Source organism: Podarcis raffonei, chromosome 4 (assembly GCF_027172205.1).
Source record: "Podarcis raffonei isolate rPodRaf1 chromosome 4, rPodRaf1.pri, whole genome shotgun sequence".
NCBI classification, from domain to species: domain Eukaryota; kingdom Metazoa; phylum Chordata; class Lepidosauria; order Squamata; family Lacertidae; genus Podarcis; species Podarcis raffonei.
The window spans coordinates 23,090,343-23,106,731 of NC_070605.1; the positions used below are offsets into that span (position 1 = coordinate 23,090,343).

The window sequence follows — 16,389 nt, forward strand, 5'->3', positions numbered from 1 at the left end:
TTCTCTCCCAAAATGCTTTATGAATTAAATATAGGGAAGAAGATTAAAGGGGGAGAAATAAAGAGGCAGAATTAAAAAAAAATGGTTGCACAAGCAAGGGTGAAAAGAAAGAATTTTCAGGAAGAACTCAGAATAGATTGAGAGTTGATTAGATACAAGAAAGCTGTTCCTGGAGAAGATGAGAAAGATACATTTCTGATTGAGAGTCTGTCTGGGATTACCTAAAACAGATTAGATAAGAGCACAGCCAGGCTAAAGCTCCATCGATCCTCAGAGCTAAATTTAAAATAAAGAATCGCATTTGAAGCACCTTGAAAATATCTCATTCAAGACAGTCCTATGATTTTAACAACAACTTGACAACTTGATTTGGTAAAGATATTTGTGCACGATCCCTTGCCCATTTGCAAGGCAAAGCTCTGCACCATGTGACCCAGGAAGCCAAACCAGGGATACTGGCGTCTTAACAGACCATGAGCTTGAATGTCTTGTGATAGGAAGCCAAAGTTCAATAGCTCCATTTCCATATGTGAAAAATGCTTTTAGGGCTTTCGGAACATTTTAGTGGTTCCACTCGCTGCTTTATCTTTTGTCATTTTTTTGGGGGGGTGTCTTTTTAATTTGATACACTGCTTACCGTGTTCTTTGTTCCCATTTGTTGTGCAATCAGCATTGAGGCACTTCTCAAAAGGCAAATTACAAATCCTGCAGACAGGGAAGAGTGCAGTGCTTCCTCTCCTAACCCCTTGATGTTGATGGCTGGGAAGGGTTTTTTTGTTTTTGTTTTCTTAGCAAACAATAAAACATATATTGGTCTCAACACTAAAGACCCAACCTCCCGTCTATTCCATATTTCAATTTCATATTACTTATTGCCAATACACACTTTTATCATAATTAAACTTATTCTTAATAAATCTAATTTCTTATATCTACCTTGCAATTATTACTGAAGTTCCTTGAATGCTGCAACAGAATTTAAACTACTATATTTATTTTTCAGATATTCTTTGAAAACCTCCCATTCTGAAACAAATTCCTGTTTTGATTTATTCTTTATTTTTTCTGATAGACCATCTAATTCGGCATATTCTGTCAGCTTTTGGATCCAATCTTGTATAGGGGGGATTTCATTATTCTTCCATTTTGCTGCGATCAAAACTCTTGCTGCCGCCGTCGCATATAAAAAGATACCCTTCCTCTTTTGTGGAACATCCAAATCTGTTATTAGGCTGGGAAGGGGTTAAGAGTGTGCTGCAAGTTGAAGGCCAGGGTGGAAGCTCTGAGCTGTACTGCAGCAGAAGCACTGAGCTTTGCCCAAGTGGGCAAGAAGTTATCACTGGTTAGTTCTCTAGTTGGCGGCAGCCAGCAGAAATCAGCCCAAATCAACTGCCATTGGCAGCTTTCCAGTTGACAACAGCCAGGAGAACGCATCAGACCAGGGTGTTTCAGAGTGCCAGAGGATTTGGTATCCACTGTCTCCAAAGCCTCGTGCATCCCTTGGGGGCCCTGATCCTCTAGTCCCTCCACTGTGCTTTCCTGGAGCAGTGAAACCAGAAAGCACTCCACACTTTTCACCACAGGCACTGCAAGTGGCAGCCTAGGCTTCCTACTCCCGCGTCACAGCGCAATCCTAAGCACGTCTCCCCAGAAGCTAGTCCTACTGGGTTCTATAGGGCCTACTTCCAGGAAAACGGGTGCAGAATTGCAGCCTTTATAAGTACGTCAGTAAATGTATAAGCCACATCCACATGTTTTTCTACATGCCAAGAAAATCCAATCGTGGCCACTACTTGCAAGAGTCATCATAGCATGCACACCAGTGGCTAATCGCATCTATTCAACTCTTTGAAAGTTTATAATGGTTTACGTACATTCTCCTTTATTCACACTCAATTATGCCTCATATTCTCATGCTCAGGGAGCTCTAATTATATTCTTTGCCATACTCAGCTTATGCTTCTAATAATACTCAGGCCCAGGAAAGTAGATTAATACTCATATTCAACCATACAAAGAGAAACCTCCATCACTTTTACTTCTGTGTTGCAGCAGGATTTGGCTGCTGATTCAAACCTTAAATCTTCTGCAGACCTTCATTTCCCTGCAGTTTCTTTCTCCGTGCAAAGCTGAGGCTCCTTCTTCCAGCAGCGCAGCAATGCTGCATCCACAAGGGAGCCAGGCTTTTGAAAACCAGCCTACGTGAGCGGCACACAGTCCACTGGTTGGTGGGAAACCATTCCCAAGTGAACGGGAAGAGATTCCAAATGGCAACCCATCCATCTGCTTAAAAGTGTGCTCTTCTGAGGGCTGCCTCCCCTCTGCAAATCCCAGTTCCTTCCCCAAGAGTCTAATTATGAAGCAATTGCTTTCGTGAGCCCTACAGGCATTTAAACACTCCCTCCCTCCCTCTCTCTCTCTTAATGATCTTTCACACTGGCAAGTCCAGGAAAGCACTGGTTCTAACACCTCTGCTTAGCAGTCAGGGCAGGAAGCCTCGAGAACCCAGGATAAAGGGAAATTCTGATGAGAACAATGTGTTGAGCCATAGACAGCTATTTTCAAGGGAATGGAAAGAAGCAATCAATTCTTGACATGTACTCTCTCTACCTGATATTAAATGACATTTTGTCATTTTTTTCCCCTCCGAGTAAAAAAAACCAAACACAAGACTTTACAGCAACTGGCAATCTAAAACCTCAACTATATAAAAAACAAAACACATGGGAGCAATTTTTCAAAAGTGCACAGGAATCACGATTTTATCTTAAGCATTTTTTTTTTCTACTCGGAAGTAAGTCGTACGGAGCTCAATAAAACTCTTCTGAACGAGGGCTTGCATAGCAGCAAGCACCTTTGGATTTGATTGGACTTGCTTCTGAGTAGGCATACATACGATCGGGCTGCTAGGCTCAGTAGGTTCAACTGAAATCAGAGGGATTTAGTTCAGTGCATATGATGAGGCCGTGTAAGCCACAGTTTTGTCAGTCATAAATGGAATATGGATCACCCTGTCATCAGAGAGAGAATCATCAGAGAATCATAGAGTTGGAAGGGACCCTGGAGTCATCTAATCCAAACCCCTGCAATGCAGGAATCTCAACATGTGGGGCCTCATCCAATCTGAAACCACACCGGCCCCTGCTTAGCTTCGCAAACATACTAGCAGTTTTATTGCTGCACCAGTAGGGTTCATCATACATAAACTCCTTTTAAAACCAAGGAGGCTGCAAACCTTCCCCCTGGTGCTTCTGTCAACTTCAGATTCTCAATTTTCCAACAGTAAATTCAGTTCTACACATTTCTGAATCAGTTTATGATAAATGTCCTTCTGGAAATTCATTGGCCTTTTTTGGTGACCAATTCTCCTAGTATACAGCAGACAATGTTGTATGTAATTTCCCGTTATATACATGCTTTTAAAAGCAATCTTCCCCTAGCATATTTTGTATGTTATTTGCACCAACATATGCATTTTTATGCACATTGCTTGGCCAGAGAACCAACTGCGTTGCAAAATTCAGAACTGCCTCTTTTCTTAGTAAAGCTTCTAGGTGAATCCCTTTTTTAATCTTTGCAGCAACATGCCGGCTGCTTTGGTGGCATTTCTGCCGATCAAAGGGCTCGCAAAAGCACATAAGCCTTGATGAATATAAAGTAAAACAACTTAAGTTGTCAAGCCTATTTATTTAATCAGATTTGGTTATCAGATTTATATCGTGCCCATTCGCTAAGCGGTTTAGAGTGGTATACATGGGATCATATTACTGTATTCTCAGAAAAGACTGCTTGGGGAAAGATAACCTGAAAGAAAGGGTGATTTGCTCAAAGTCAATCAGTGAATGTCATTGCTGAGCAGGGGTTTGGACTCTCTCATGGGTAGGCAAACTAAGGCCCGGGGGCCGGATCCGGCCCAATCGCCTTCTAAATCCGGTCCACGGATGGTCCGGAAATCAGCATGTTTTTACATGAGTAGAATGTGTGCTTTTATTTAAAATGCATCTCTGGGTTATTTGTGGGGCATTGGAATGCGTTCATTCCCCCCCCCCCACTGCAATATAGTCCGGCCCCCCACAAGGTCTGAAAGACAGTCGACCAGCCCCCTGCTGAACAAGTTTGCTGACCCCTGCTCTAGCTGAAACCCAGGTCTTTTAATTTCCAAGTACAAAATTTGTAATTTTGGTGGGATATAACCCACCTAAGATTGTGCAAATATTCATCTTTTACAATCCAGCTCAGGTCATTGTCTCCTTGGCTTTGTCTGCTTCTGTACTGACCCACCCCATCAGGTTGTGAAGACGATGCTCAAACTAGCCAGGAATAGAGATATTTTTCTGAGGGCTTATCAACACTTCCTGCTTTCTCCTGGGGAAAACTGCTCTTTAGAGCTCAATTGGAGCAAATAGCAATTCAAATTTTCTCTGGATCGACATTTGCTCCGATTTAGAGCTGAAGTGTGTGTGGGTTTTCCCTGGGAAAGGAACGTGGCAAGGGAAAAACCGCTTGGGTGCCAAGCAGAAAACCTCTCAGACCTGTACTTTCTAGGCATAGGACAAGTGAAAATGTGGACCAGCCCTCAGTCAGCACAAAAGGAGGAATGATTTCTCTCCCCCACCCCATCCAGCCCAGCTGCTTACCTGCCACTTTTGTGGTCTAGGAGAGCTGCCGTCACCTTGCTACCGCAGCAAAGCCATTCGCGGCACTCCTACAGGGCTCTCTGGCAGTGGGTCAGCCACACCCTGGGAGGGTCCTTCTTCAGAGTGGCGCATATTGAGAGGGGCAGCCCCAAGGAGTGCCTCTGCTGCTGCCACTTTGCAAATGAGCAAATATTGCTGTTAAACTTTACAAGATTGATACCTCCTACCTCGCCATGGCATGGGAAGACACTATGTTCCCCTGGGTTCTTCATCAGAGCAAAACATGGTTGTATGTAGTGCTCTTGAGAGCCTCAGCATGACCACAGCTGCTGCATCAACTCTCCCTCAAATAGCATCACTACTTGTGCCAGCACTTTTCTGCTCTATTCCTGCCCATCTAAACATTGTTGCTGCTTCCTCTGCCTTCTTGGCTTAACCATAAAAAGGTAAAGGGACCCCTGACCATTAGGTCCAGTAGTGGCCGGATCTGGGGTTGCGGCGCTCATCTCGCTCTATAGGCCGAGGGAGCCAGCATACAGTTTCTGGGTCTTGTGGCCAGCATGACTAAGCCGCTTCTGGCGAACCAGAGCAGTGGACGGAAATGCCGTTTACCTTCCCGCCTACTTATCTACTTGCACTTTGACGTGCTTTCGAACTGCTAAGTGGGCAGGAGCAGGGACCGAGGAATGGGAGCTCACCCCATTGCGGGGATTCAAACCACTGACCTTCTGATCGGCAAGTCCTAGGCTCTGTTGTTTAACTGACAGCGCCACCCACGTCCCTGGCTTTGCAAAAACATGGCTTAACCATATGGACGATCAAATCAGGTTTCATGTAGTGAATGGGACAGTATTCCTCTCAATCAGCTTTAGCTATGCGATGACCTCACTGAGGACACAGCGGTAAATGAATAAGCAAACAGTTCCGTAAGGGATGCTGAGAAGGAATGACTAAAGGGAATCCTTTCTTTGGCAGAAAACGTGAAGAAGAAAAAAGTTAAGAGGAGCTTCTGCTCAACTCTGGGGCAAGTTAACACAGTAATTCAAAATGTTCTGTGAAAATGTGAAGCTCTCCATTTCAAGTTGCTTCTAGCAACAGTGAATTAAGCAGCAATTCTATGATCATTTACGTAGCAAGTTCCACTGCACTCAACATGGCTGTATCCTGAGTAGACCTGTACAGGACTGCATTGCACACGTAATGTTCTACTTGCCTACATGCATTTTTGTAAAAAGAGAGTGAGAAGAGCGTAGATTATGGCTCATACATGATCTCTCCTCCCCTTTGCTATCACGTAAGCCATCTCCTTTGTGATAATCTAATATCTCTATAGCAACTACACCAATTACTTACATAGGAGAATAACATCAGGGAAGTATATTTTTAGATGTCGTTTAATGTGTAATTTAGCAGCAGGAAACAAAAAGGCGAGCCACCTCCATGCCAGCAAGTGCTTTAAGACCTACAAACCAGAATCTGAAGATGTCTGATTTAACCTTTGTTTCACACTTGCGCCAATCTCTTTTAATCATTATTTTCAACGCCACACATTTTCTTGACGCAATGTTTGATTTGCTTTTTCGATGCAATAACCGCTCTAAATGAGTTCTGATTTCCCTCCCCCATCCTGAGATCAATCTGATATAAGCCAGGTTACAAATATTTCAATTAATAAATAAAATAAATATACGAAACCTGCTCTGCTTCAGCACATTTGAAAAGCTGTACATAATGCTCATCTATGCAACTATACGTCTGGTGGTTTGTAGGGTCGTTTCACGTATTTTAAGCTACTTATGCAAGATGATGATCCTGTTTTATGAAAAAATAAAAAAAATGTGACTTTACTGACATGGGCCCGTTTACAGCCCTGCAGCTACATTGGTGCATGGGAGCTCTATGCATGCAACACAAATTACTATTCGTCTCCTATCCCCTCCAGACCCCCATTCAACTTCAAAATTAGCTCCACAGGGTTGGGGAATCCTCAAGAGCAGATGAGGGCATGGGGGGGGGGACCAGGAGGGCCATTGTGCCAATGGAATCCCCTTGGTACAGCATTGGACCCAACCTCCGGGGACTCTAATGGATAGTCAACATTCATAATTCATTTCATTATAGCTGTGACATAAAAATAGGCAAACTGGGGTAAAGTGTCCCTGGTTCAGTTAGAGAGAGAAAGAGAGAGAGAGAACCATTCCATGTTTTCTAGTAAGGTAAAAAAGGTAAAGGACCCCTGGACAGTTAAGTCCAGTCAAAGGCAACTATGGGGTTGCGGTGCTCATCTCGCTTTCAGGCCGAGGGAGCCGGCGTTTGACCACAGACAGTTTTCTGGGTCATGTGGCCAGCATGACTAAACCGCTATTGGTGCACAGAGGACCATGACAAGTGCCATAGTACAGGGAAACGCCGTTTACCATCTCACCTCAGTGGTACCTATTTATCTACTTGCACTGGTGTGCTTTTGAACTGCTAGGTCGGCAGGAACTGCTAGGTCGGCGGGAAGGTAAACGGTGTTTCCGTGTGCTGCTCTGGTTCGCCAGAAGCGACTTAGTCATGCTGGCCACATGACCTGGAAGCTGTCTGTGGACAAACGCTAGCTCCCTCGGCCTATAAAGCGAGATGACTGGACTTAATGGTCAGGGGTCCCTTTACCTTTTTAAAATGAGGTAAAGTCAAGTAAAAGCTAATTTAAAAATGGCATGCAAGACAGAAATGCTAAAATTATCATCTAGTGATATTGTAAGAATAACAGGTCCTACCACACCCTAGCATTCATCACAGTAGTAGCAGCTGGCACCCCAGTTCATGACTGGGAATGAAATAGCAGAGCCCTCTGGGCCACATCAATGACTGTTTTTGAAAATTCCCTCTGTTTCAGAAGTGGCCTGTCAGGCAGCGCAGAGTTGCTAATTTTTGAGAAATGCAACCCCACCTAATTCTCTACATGCTTTTCTTGGATCCCATCCACTTTCTGCCATAAACCATTGGCCCTTCTGGAAGAAACTTTCCTGCAATCTCTTCATCAGAGACCAAAGAGTTGATCCCACAAGTGAACCCAAGCTGTGAAAAGGATCAAAGAGGCGGTGTGTCAGGCAAATGTCTGTTTCTATGCCATCCCTCTCCCCCCCCCCCCCCCGTTTTGAAGTGAAATGCAGCAATTTCAAGCTCACAGTCCTTTCATTCGTTCACATGACTGGCACCAGGAACTCCCTATGGGAACTCATGAGATTGCTGCTTCGCTGGAACCAGAGCCCTGAGTGATCCTAACACAAGCTTAAGACAAGCCTGCTAGATTTAAGCATTACCTTGCACAGCGCCTTAAACAAAGCACATTGCAAAGCAGAAGACACCAAAACCTGAAGGACAGCACAAGTTTTCAAGGTGAGGCTGCAGAGAGTGATGGATAGCAGCAAATGGATTATTTACAGTGATTTGGGGTCCAGTCGGGCAGCCGCTGATAAATGTGGCCATCCATAGCAGAGAGAGAAATGCCAGTGGCCTTCGCTGTTCACAGTCACTAGAACGATAAAACCTTGGTTTTCTGTTCAAGAAACTCCCCGCATGAATATGGATTAGGGAGGCTCAACTACAGCTGTGGGAAATAAAAAACACCATACGGCAAGGATGTAAACAGAATGCAATTAAGCTTCAGTGCGGTTTGGGGATGAAGGCAGCGGATAGCTTGTGATTTATTTATTTTTATGTAGTCTTCAAAGTGTGGCCCTTTGGAGCCAGAAAAAAAGGTTTACCACCTTAAAACAGCCTCCTCAAATCCCTCCGTACTTGTTTATGTTAGACTCGATACTTAGAAGTCAGCATCCAAATATTTTAAATTATAATATCTTAAAATATGGCAAGGCTCATCCTCATTTGGTTTACAATCATTTCCCCCCCCCCATCATGCAAACCTTGAAGGAATTTCCTTGCCTCTTAAGCATGCTGGAACTACGGACAAAGGAAGCTGATTGATGGATAATTATCTACAGCGAGAAATTCTTTGCATCAAGCTGTCAGGTACTTAGAAATAACAATCACCTGGAAAGTTTGGGGGTGGGGTGAAAAACATTTGCCTGCTATGACTTGGATCTTTTTTTCTTTCTTTTTTTTGAGGGATGAGACAAGCTATTTTTTTCTGTACTGAAAGCTGGCTGGATTTTGAGATGGCTGAACAGATGTAGTTACACGATTGTTAAGTACCCCACTACTACTGGCTCAACATATGTATTAAATGAACAGAAGATGGTACAAGTCTCCAGTCCTCTTTCCTCCAAAGAGGACTGCCTTAAGAAAAGTATCTCTTATCAACTCCCATGAGGGCTCCTGCCACTGAAGAACAATGGACTTGGACACTTCCACCTCACATTATATCATAGCTGTCAACTTACAGATTTGAAAATAAGGGACCAGCAGCCTCGAAAATAAGGGATCAGCAGCCAAAATAAGGGATTTTCCAAGCACAGGTATGTTCAACTTCTGAGCCCCTCCAAGCCAAAGGCAGAAAGCCCAGCCAGCAGCCAAACGAAGCCTCAAGCGGTGGTTCCCACAGCGCAGCAACCCGGCAAAGGGGATGCAGCAAGGAAACCCACCGTCACCTCTCCGCTGGGAAGCGCTGAGCAAAGGCGAGTCCCCAGGAAACGCGGCCGATTTGATCGGCACAAGGCATGCAAGCTCCACCCCCCCCAGTCGTTCTTAGACTCCTTATTGGGTGAGCAACGCAGCCAAGCAACCCTGTTGGAGCCTCCCTCCTCCCTGGCCAGCAGGGAAGGAGGGAGAGGAGCTGCTTCCTTTGAAACCCAGGAAATTTAAGGGACATCATCAATAAGGGACATCAGCGGGACACAGCGCTGAGATAAAGGACTTTCCCACCAAATAAGGGGCGGTTGACAGCTATGCATTATATAACCAGCACCCCAAACACAGCCTCTCTCCACATTTCCTTCTTCCATGCCTCCACAACTGATGGTTTTGTAATTCAGTGCCATACAGCTCCACGAATCTTCCCAGCATTTAGCCTATTAATTTCAAAGTTGTCACAATCTCTGACCCCTCATTCCAACCTCAATCTCCAGCGAGAGTGAGTAACAATCCCGTCAGTAGAAATACGATTGCTTATTCCACCAGTTCATACCATACCAAAATTGTCCCGTCTACCCCAAGTCAACTGCCCAGTGATCACCACCAGTCATCTAGACCAACCTTTATTTTACTGAGAAAACGATATCCTTACTAGGCTATTGTCTAGAGGAGTTGAATAGGGCCAGAGGGAGCTGAAGGGTGTTACCTTATAGATATCCAGGAATCCACACTGATGGTCAAATCGTGTGTAGAGCTCGTTGAGCATGCTGATCACCTGCATGGGAGTGCACTGGGCGCAGACCGCCGTGAAGCCAACTATGTCAGAAAAGAGCATGGTGACATCATCGAACTTCCTGGCCTGAACTTGCTGCCCTTGCCACAGCTGCTGAGCCACTTCTTCCGGGAAGATGGAAATAAGGAGATCCACTGTTTTCTTCTTCTCTTCTTCCAGGGCTTGATGCGTTTGTTCCAGCGTTGCCTTCAGTTTGTCCATCCGTTTCTTCAAGCCGTCCTGGGCTTTGGCCTGCTCCCCAACGAGGATGACGTCACGGGTGGCGTCGTGAATTGGTATGTCTGAAAGGTGGAGGCCTCGGCCCATGAGCTCATCCAGCTTGTCCACACAAGGAGAGCCCAAAAACAAAATGGAGTTTGATTCCGGGACGTGAATCATTTGTCCTTTGATTTCCATCACCTGCAAAGTACACAAATGTAGTAATAATATATATATATCAAAGATTATGGGATAATACACACAGTGACTTGCGATCTCGATCACACACAGTCTGTAGTCTGCTGGCAGTAGGAGTACAATATGGGCATGTCTTTAAGTTAACACCTTACATTAAAAACCTGACAGTACCAAATTATCGAAGGTTATTCACCCAAGCCAGACTAAACGTCTTTCCTTCTGCAGTGTTGGATGGCAGGTTGAGAGGAGTTCCCTACCAGGACAGACTTCGCTCGTGTGCTCAAGACATCGATTCTATAAAACATATTTTGCTGCACTGTGCGAAATATGAGCAAGCCAGGGCTGAACTGATATTACCCTTGCTGGTACCTTTCCCGGGAAAATCAGAGGCTCCCTATATCAGGTTCCTATTGGAGTGGCGAAGCTTTTATTGGTGGTTGCAAGAACCAATGATCCCTATCTTTAAGTCTGAACAAAATGCTTGTTTAACCTGGAGGTAGGCTGTCTGAATTGTGCATTGCTTTGTAACGATTTGTTTGTTCTCTGGACTGTAATAAAGATTGATTGATTGATTGATTGATTATACATATTAGCAATTATGCATAGCTAGACATCTCAAAGCAAGCTTTCAAAGGTCCAAAGGAGAATTTTAAGGTACTTCCTAAGATGCACAGAACCACAGTTACAAAGTACCTTGGGAGGTCATCAAATCCCTGCTCAACACAGGATGGAACTGAAGAATCCCTGACAGATGAACATCCAAGCATCTGCTTAAATACCTCCAGAGAAGAAGAGTCCACCACCCAACCAGCCACTGTTTGGGAGGGCTCTATTTCCAAGGTTCATTTTATAACATTAACGCCAGGTAATACATATAAACATCAGCTTACAGGTTCAACTAATTTGCCTAATATACATTCTCTGTATATCTAAAGTCTGTACAGTCGTACCTTGGTTCTCGAACGGAATCCATTCCAGAAGTGTGTTCGACTTCCAAAACGTTCGGAAACCAAGGCACGGCTTGCAACCAATCGGAAGCCGTGGAAGCCATGTGGGACATTCGGGTTCCAAAGAGTGTTCACAAACTGGAACACTCACTTCCTGGTTTGCGGCGTTCAGGGGCAAAAACGTTCGACTCACAAGGCATTCAGGATCCAAGGTAAGACTGTATATAGATCTTCCTGGTAGCTACCGTATTTTTCGCCCTATAGGACGCACTTTTTCCCCTCCAAAAATTAAGGGGAAATGTGTGTGCGTCCTATGGAGCGAATGCAGGCTCCTTGGCTTCAGCGATAGCAACGCGAAGCCTCCGAAGCGCAGAGGGAGTGCTCCCTCTGCACTCTGGAGGCTTCGCATTGCTTTTGCTAAAGCCTGGAGGGCGAGAGGGGTCGGTGTGCACCAACCCCTCTCGCTCTCCAGGGATAGCCACCTGAAGCCTTCGGAGCGCAGCCGGAACTTGCGCTGCGCTCCGAAGGCTTAGGGTCAGCAAAGGAACCCGAAGCCTTCGGAGTGCAGCGCGAGTTCCCACTGTGCCCCAAAGGCTTCAGGCGGCTATTCCTGAAGCCTTTGGAGTGCAGCGGGAACTCGCACTGCGCTCCAAAGGCTTCGGGATCCTTTTGCTGAAGCCGGGAGAGCAAGACTCTCCTGGCTTCAGCAGAGAGGGAGAGCTGCGCAGCGCCCCTTCAGCGAAGCGGGAGGAGAAATAGAAGGGGCTCCGTTTCTCCTGCCGCTTTGCTGAAGGGGCACTGAGCAGAGAGGGGGAGAATTTTTTTTCTTGTTCTCCCCCTCTAAAACAAGGTTCGTCCTATGGTCAGGTGCGTCCTATAGAGCGTAAAATACTGTAATTCTCAGGACAACTGACAAAGCTCAAGAATGCTGATAAATTACACCAGAAGACAACCCCCCCAAAAAAAAATAAACAAAGAAAACACAGAGAAAGAAAATACACAATGAAAATTGCAGATTAAGTAGGTATTCCATCAAAAGTTGCAAGGGAATTAATAAGTTTTCGTAAGTTGTTTTTTTTTTAATGTAAAGATGTAGTTAGAGAGAGATGTGCTAGGCCACAGGGTCACCCCGAAAGCGCAAATGCCTGCTGACTTAAAGTGGGATTCCCAGATGGAGGGCTGATTCACACACTGTCCTCCTAATCCCATCTGCTGGGAGTAAAGAGCATATCCAGCATAACTGCATGTAGGTGGTCCTGGATGTAGCAGCTGTTGGTGCACCAAGATATTAAAATGCTCACCTCATTTTTATTTTAAAAACCATATCGTACTTGATCTGTAAATAAGCTGAAAAGGGCACATCAGGAGGACGTTTAAACTCTGCAGAACAGAAGAATCTTGCTCAGCAGTTTGCAATCTGGGTTTTGATGTCTCTCCCAGGCTTACTCATGTTTTGTTGCTTCATGCAGAAAAACTGCTGCTACTTTAAAAGATTTTTACATTCATTTGGTTTTGGTAACATACATCTAGGATTCAGTTATTGGCATGCCGCTGCAAAGTCCATGGGAGACACTCACTAATAGGATGTTGGAGGAGTAAACATGGCCAGCCCTGTTCATGTGCCAAAGAGTATTAGTATTATACTAATTAGTATTAGTATTATCAGTATTATTTTACTTAATACAGTATTAACATGATTCATGTATTTATTTTTTTAGCTGCCACTCTTCTGCTTATTAATATTATTATTTTTACACCTTCAGTGTGCAAGGTATGGAACAGCGTAAGAGAAACAAGCTGTAAAAAAAGAAGGTAGTGTTCCCCATACACAAACATATTTTTAATAATAAATTTAGTTGTGTCATAAAAGTTGCACTTGCAACATCTTCTGTCAACCTGGAACTAGAGATCTTATTAACTCTGGTAACTGTGAACATTTGCTCCACAAGTTTGTCCTCACAGGGGTTTTTTCTGTTTCTTGACTATAACACTGCAAAATTGTTCCCAGCATGAAATCAAATCCCAAAGGACTGCGAGGCTCACAAAAAGTAATTTAGGGGAAAGGGAATCAAATAGAAAGAGACAAATTTCAAAGTGTGGTGCGGGAATACAATCATTTATATTCTTGAGATGTTCACGAAGTTAACTTGTTCAATTATATTGGGGAGGAACCTCCATATTTAGAAAATACCTTGTTAGGCAGTGCACTATAAACATGTGTAGGACTGCTCTGTCACAATATTCTGGAATTATTATGATTTAAATGTCTTACATCGACTCCTAAACTGCTGGGTAGATATGGAGCCAGTGAATTACCTCTCCTCCTACTCTGAGACCAATGTAAGGTCAAGGAGGAAATGAGTTCGTTCTCTCTCAATAAAGGCAACTGCTTGAATCTCTTAAGTGATGGTGGAGCAACCATTTAAGGCAGGGATGGATAACTGCAACCCCCATGCACTCAATACAGCCTACAAAACTCTTTTGGGGCCTTGGGACTCTCTCTCTCTCCCTCCTCCTTAGCTACACAACTTTTCTCTAGGCCTCAGACCTCACCATTCCCACTTCACAGCCTGGCTGTAATATGCACTTAAACTCTGATAATACCTCTTGCCCTCCTTGCTGGAGGTTACAGAGCTCTGCATGTATCGGAACTAGCCTACAGTTGAAAAAGTAAAATTCATTGCTCCATCCACTTTGGCTGCACCCGGAAGGTTGTCCAACCCAAATGTGGCCACTAGAAGGTTGCCCTGATGGAAACATGGTCCTCAGGCTGAAAAAGGTCCGCCCTAGCTTAAAGTGATTTCATGTGCCTTGTGAGAACAAGCCTTTCATTTGATGCCAACGTGTTTTATCTTCCAGCCTTCTCTAGCATCAGGTCCTGGTTTTCAAACATTTGCAGTCATCATCCTTGCAACCACGTAATAACCTCACACCTAATTTCAGAGTAAGCAATAGCTGACCTTTGGTGTCTGTTAAGGGCCATCTAAACTTATTACTAATAACAGTTGTTAAGATAGCACTACAGAGTATTTTCATCGTGCCCTTTGCACGCATTATATCTGTAAGCACCTGAAACGGGCATCTCTAGCTTGACACATTGGGTCATTTGTATGGAAAATTGCTCTTTGCTTTTAAATTCGTTTTAAACTGTTCTTAATGTATTCTAAATTGTTGTAAATTGTTGTACCCTGCCCTAGCATCTTAGGGTAAAAGGTGGCTAACCAATCAATCATCAGCTTGGACTCAGATACAGCATTGTAATGGTTCTAGGGGTTGCTCGTGCGTAAATCGACGCCACACCTGGCTAGGTTACCTGGGTGAACCCTTTCTGTCCGGACAGCCTCTCACCCGTGGCTGTCTCAATCGCTGGCAGAATCCGTCAGTGGGCGTTTCTTGAACTTCTTCCAGCAAAGAAGCTCTTTGACGCCTAGTCGCCGCCTACTCTCCCTGCGCGGAAGCCTTCTGCGCAGGGAGGGTGTGGGCAGCGGAGGCCCCGTGCTCTCCCCGCTGGTCTCTGGCAAGGAGTCATGGAGCCACCTCGCCGATTCCCCCATCTGCCCCCCTTCTCCACTGGTGCTACGCTGAATTCCTTCCCCAGAAGATGGGCTGCTTCTCTCCCTCCCGGGACGCTCTCCGGAATCCCTCTGGAGCCCTCCCTCTCCCTTGGGTTCCGATGGCAGTTCCCTGACAAGCATGAAGGAGGAATTCGAAGAAGAAGAAGAGGAAGAGGAGGAGGAGGAGGAGGAAGAGTTTGGATTTGATATCCCGCTTTATCACTACCCGGAGGAGTCTCAAAGCGGCTAACATTCTCCTTTCCCTTTCTCCCCCACAACAAACACTATGTGAGGTGAGAGACTTCAGAGATGTGTGACTTGCCCAAGGTCACCCAGCAGCTGCATGTGGAGGAGCAGGGAAGCGAACCTGGTTCATCAGATTACGAGTCTACCGCTCTTAACCACACCACCACACTGGTTTGACAATCCTAGAGCCTTGGGTCTAAATGTAGTCCAAACTCAGGGGACCAGGAACAGGATTCATGATAGGAGTTCATGATAGGAGACTTTCACTTCTACCTCCAAGGATATTACAGACCTATTTTTCAAATATGATAATCACTTAAGAGCCCCACACTACACCATGCGTGATAGAGCTGAATAGGGACTCCCATGAAACCGTACAGCAGATATTGGGAAGCTAGGGAACCTGTAGACCTCCAGAAGTTGTTGGACCACAATTCCCATCATTCCTGACCACTGGCCATCCCGGCTTTGGCTGATGACTGTTCAACAATATCTGTAGGTAGTGATGAACAAATCTGCTAGTGTGGCAGAACTGTTAGAGTAATGGACTAGGACCTGGGAAGCCAGAGTTCAAATCCCCACTCGTCCATTAAGCTCGCTGGGTGACCTTGGGCCAGTCACTGCATCTCAGCCTAACCTACCTCACAGGGTTGTTGCGAGGATTAAATGAAGACACACAGAACCATGCGCACCACCTTAAGGTCCTTAGAGGGAAAAGGTGGGATATAAATGCAATAAATTATAATTTTGGTTTCTCTCAGTTTCTAATTTTTCTCGTCTAAAGTTCAGTTCTCCACATTCCCATGTCAGTTTGCAAGTATTTTCTTGAATCCTCATGAAAACTCCCCAGCTTTTTAGTGTGATTTTCTCCTAATATACACGTTCATGTGTAATTTTGCCCTATATGCACTTTTTTTTTCAATTTCCCTTAAAACAATGCATTTTATTTTCACCAATCTATGCATTTTTGTGTACAATTAATCATAGCGTATGTATTTTTCTAAGCATCCCTTGCCTGGAGAACTACATTATAAAATAAGGAGAAGAGCAAATTAGGAAGGACGGCTATGTTGCCATTCCCTTGCAAACTAGGTAGGCACCCCTTTAAATACAAACTAAATCACATTTCTTCCCATTGCTACCTGGAAGGCATTATGCTATCTTGGCCCTAGAAGACTGTTTATGTGTTAAAACCCAGTAGCATACCTGAACATTGCAATAAACATGGCAACAGAGCT

The 16,389-nt window shown here is 44.6% G+C and overlaps 1 protein-coding gene across 1 annotated transcript in view; it reads right to left on the minus strand.

Annotated features, from left to right (window-relative positions):
- The window catches only part of GUCY1A2 (guanylate cyclase 1 soluble subunit alpha 2), a 145,021-nt gene that overhangs the window by 58,364 nt on the left and 70,268 nt on the right, over positions 1 to 16,389 (minus strand). The window contains exon 5 of the mRNA XM_053385738.1: positions 9,922 to 10,407. Coding sequence (XP_053241713.1) covers positions 9,922 to 10,407 — 486 coding nt within the window. The remainder of the gene's footprint in view (positions 1 to 9,921; positions 10,408 to 16,389) is intronic.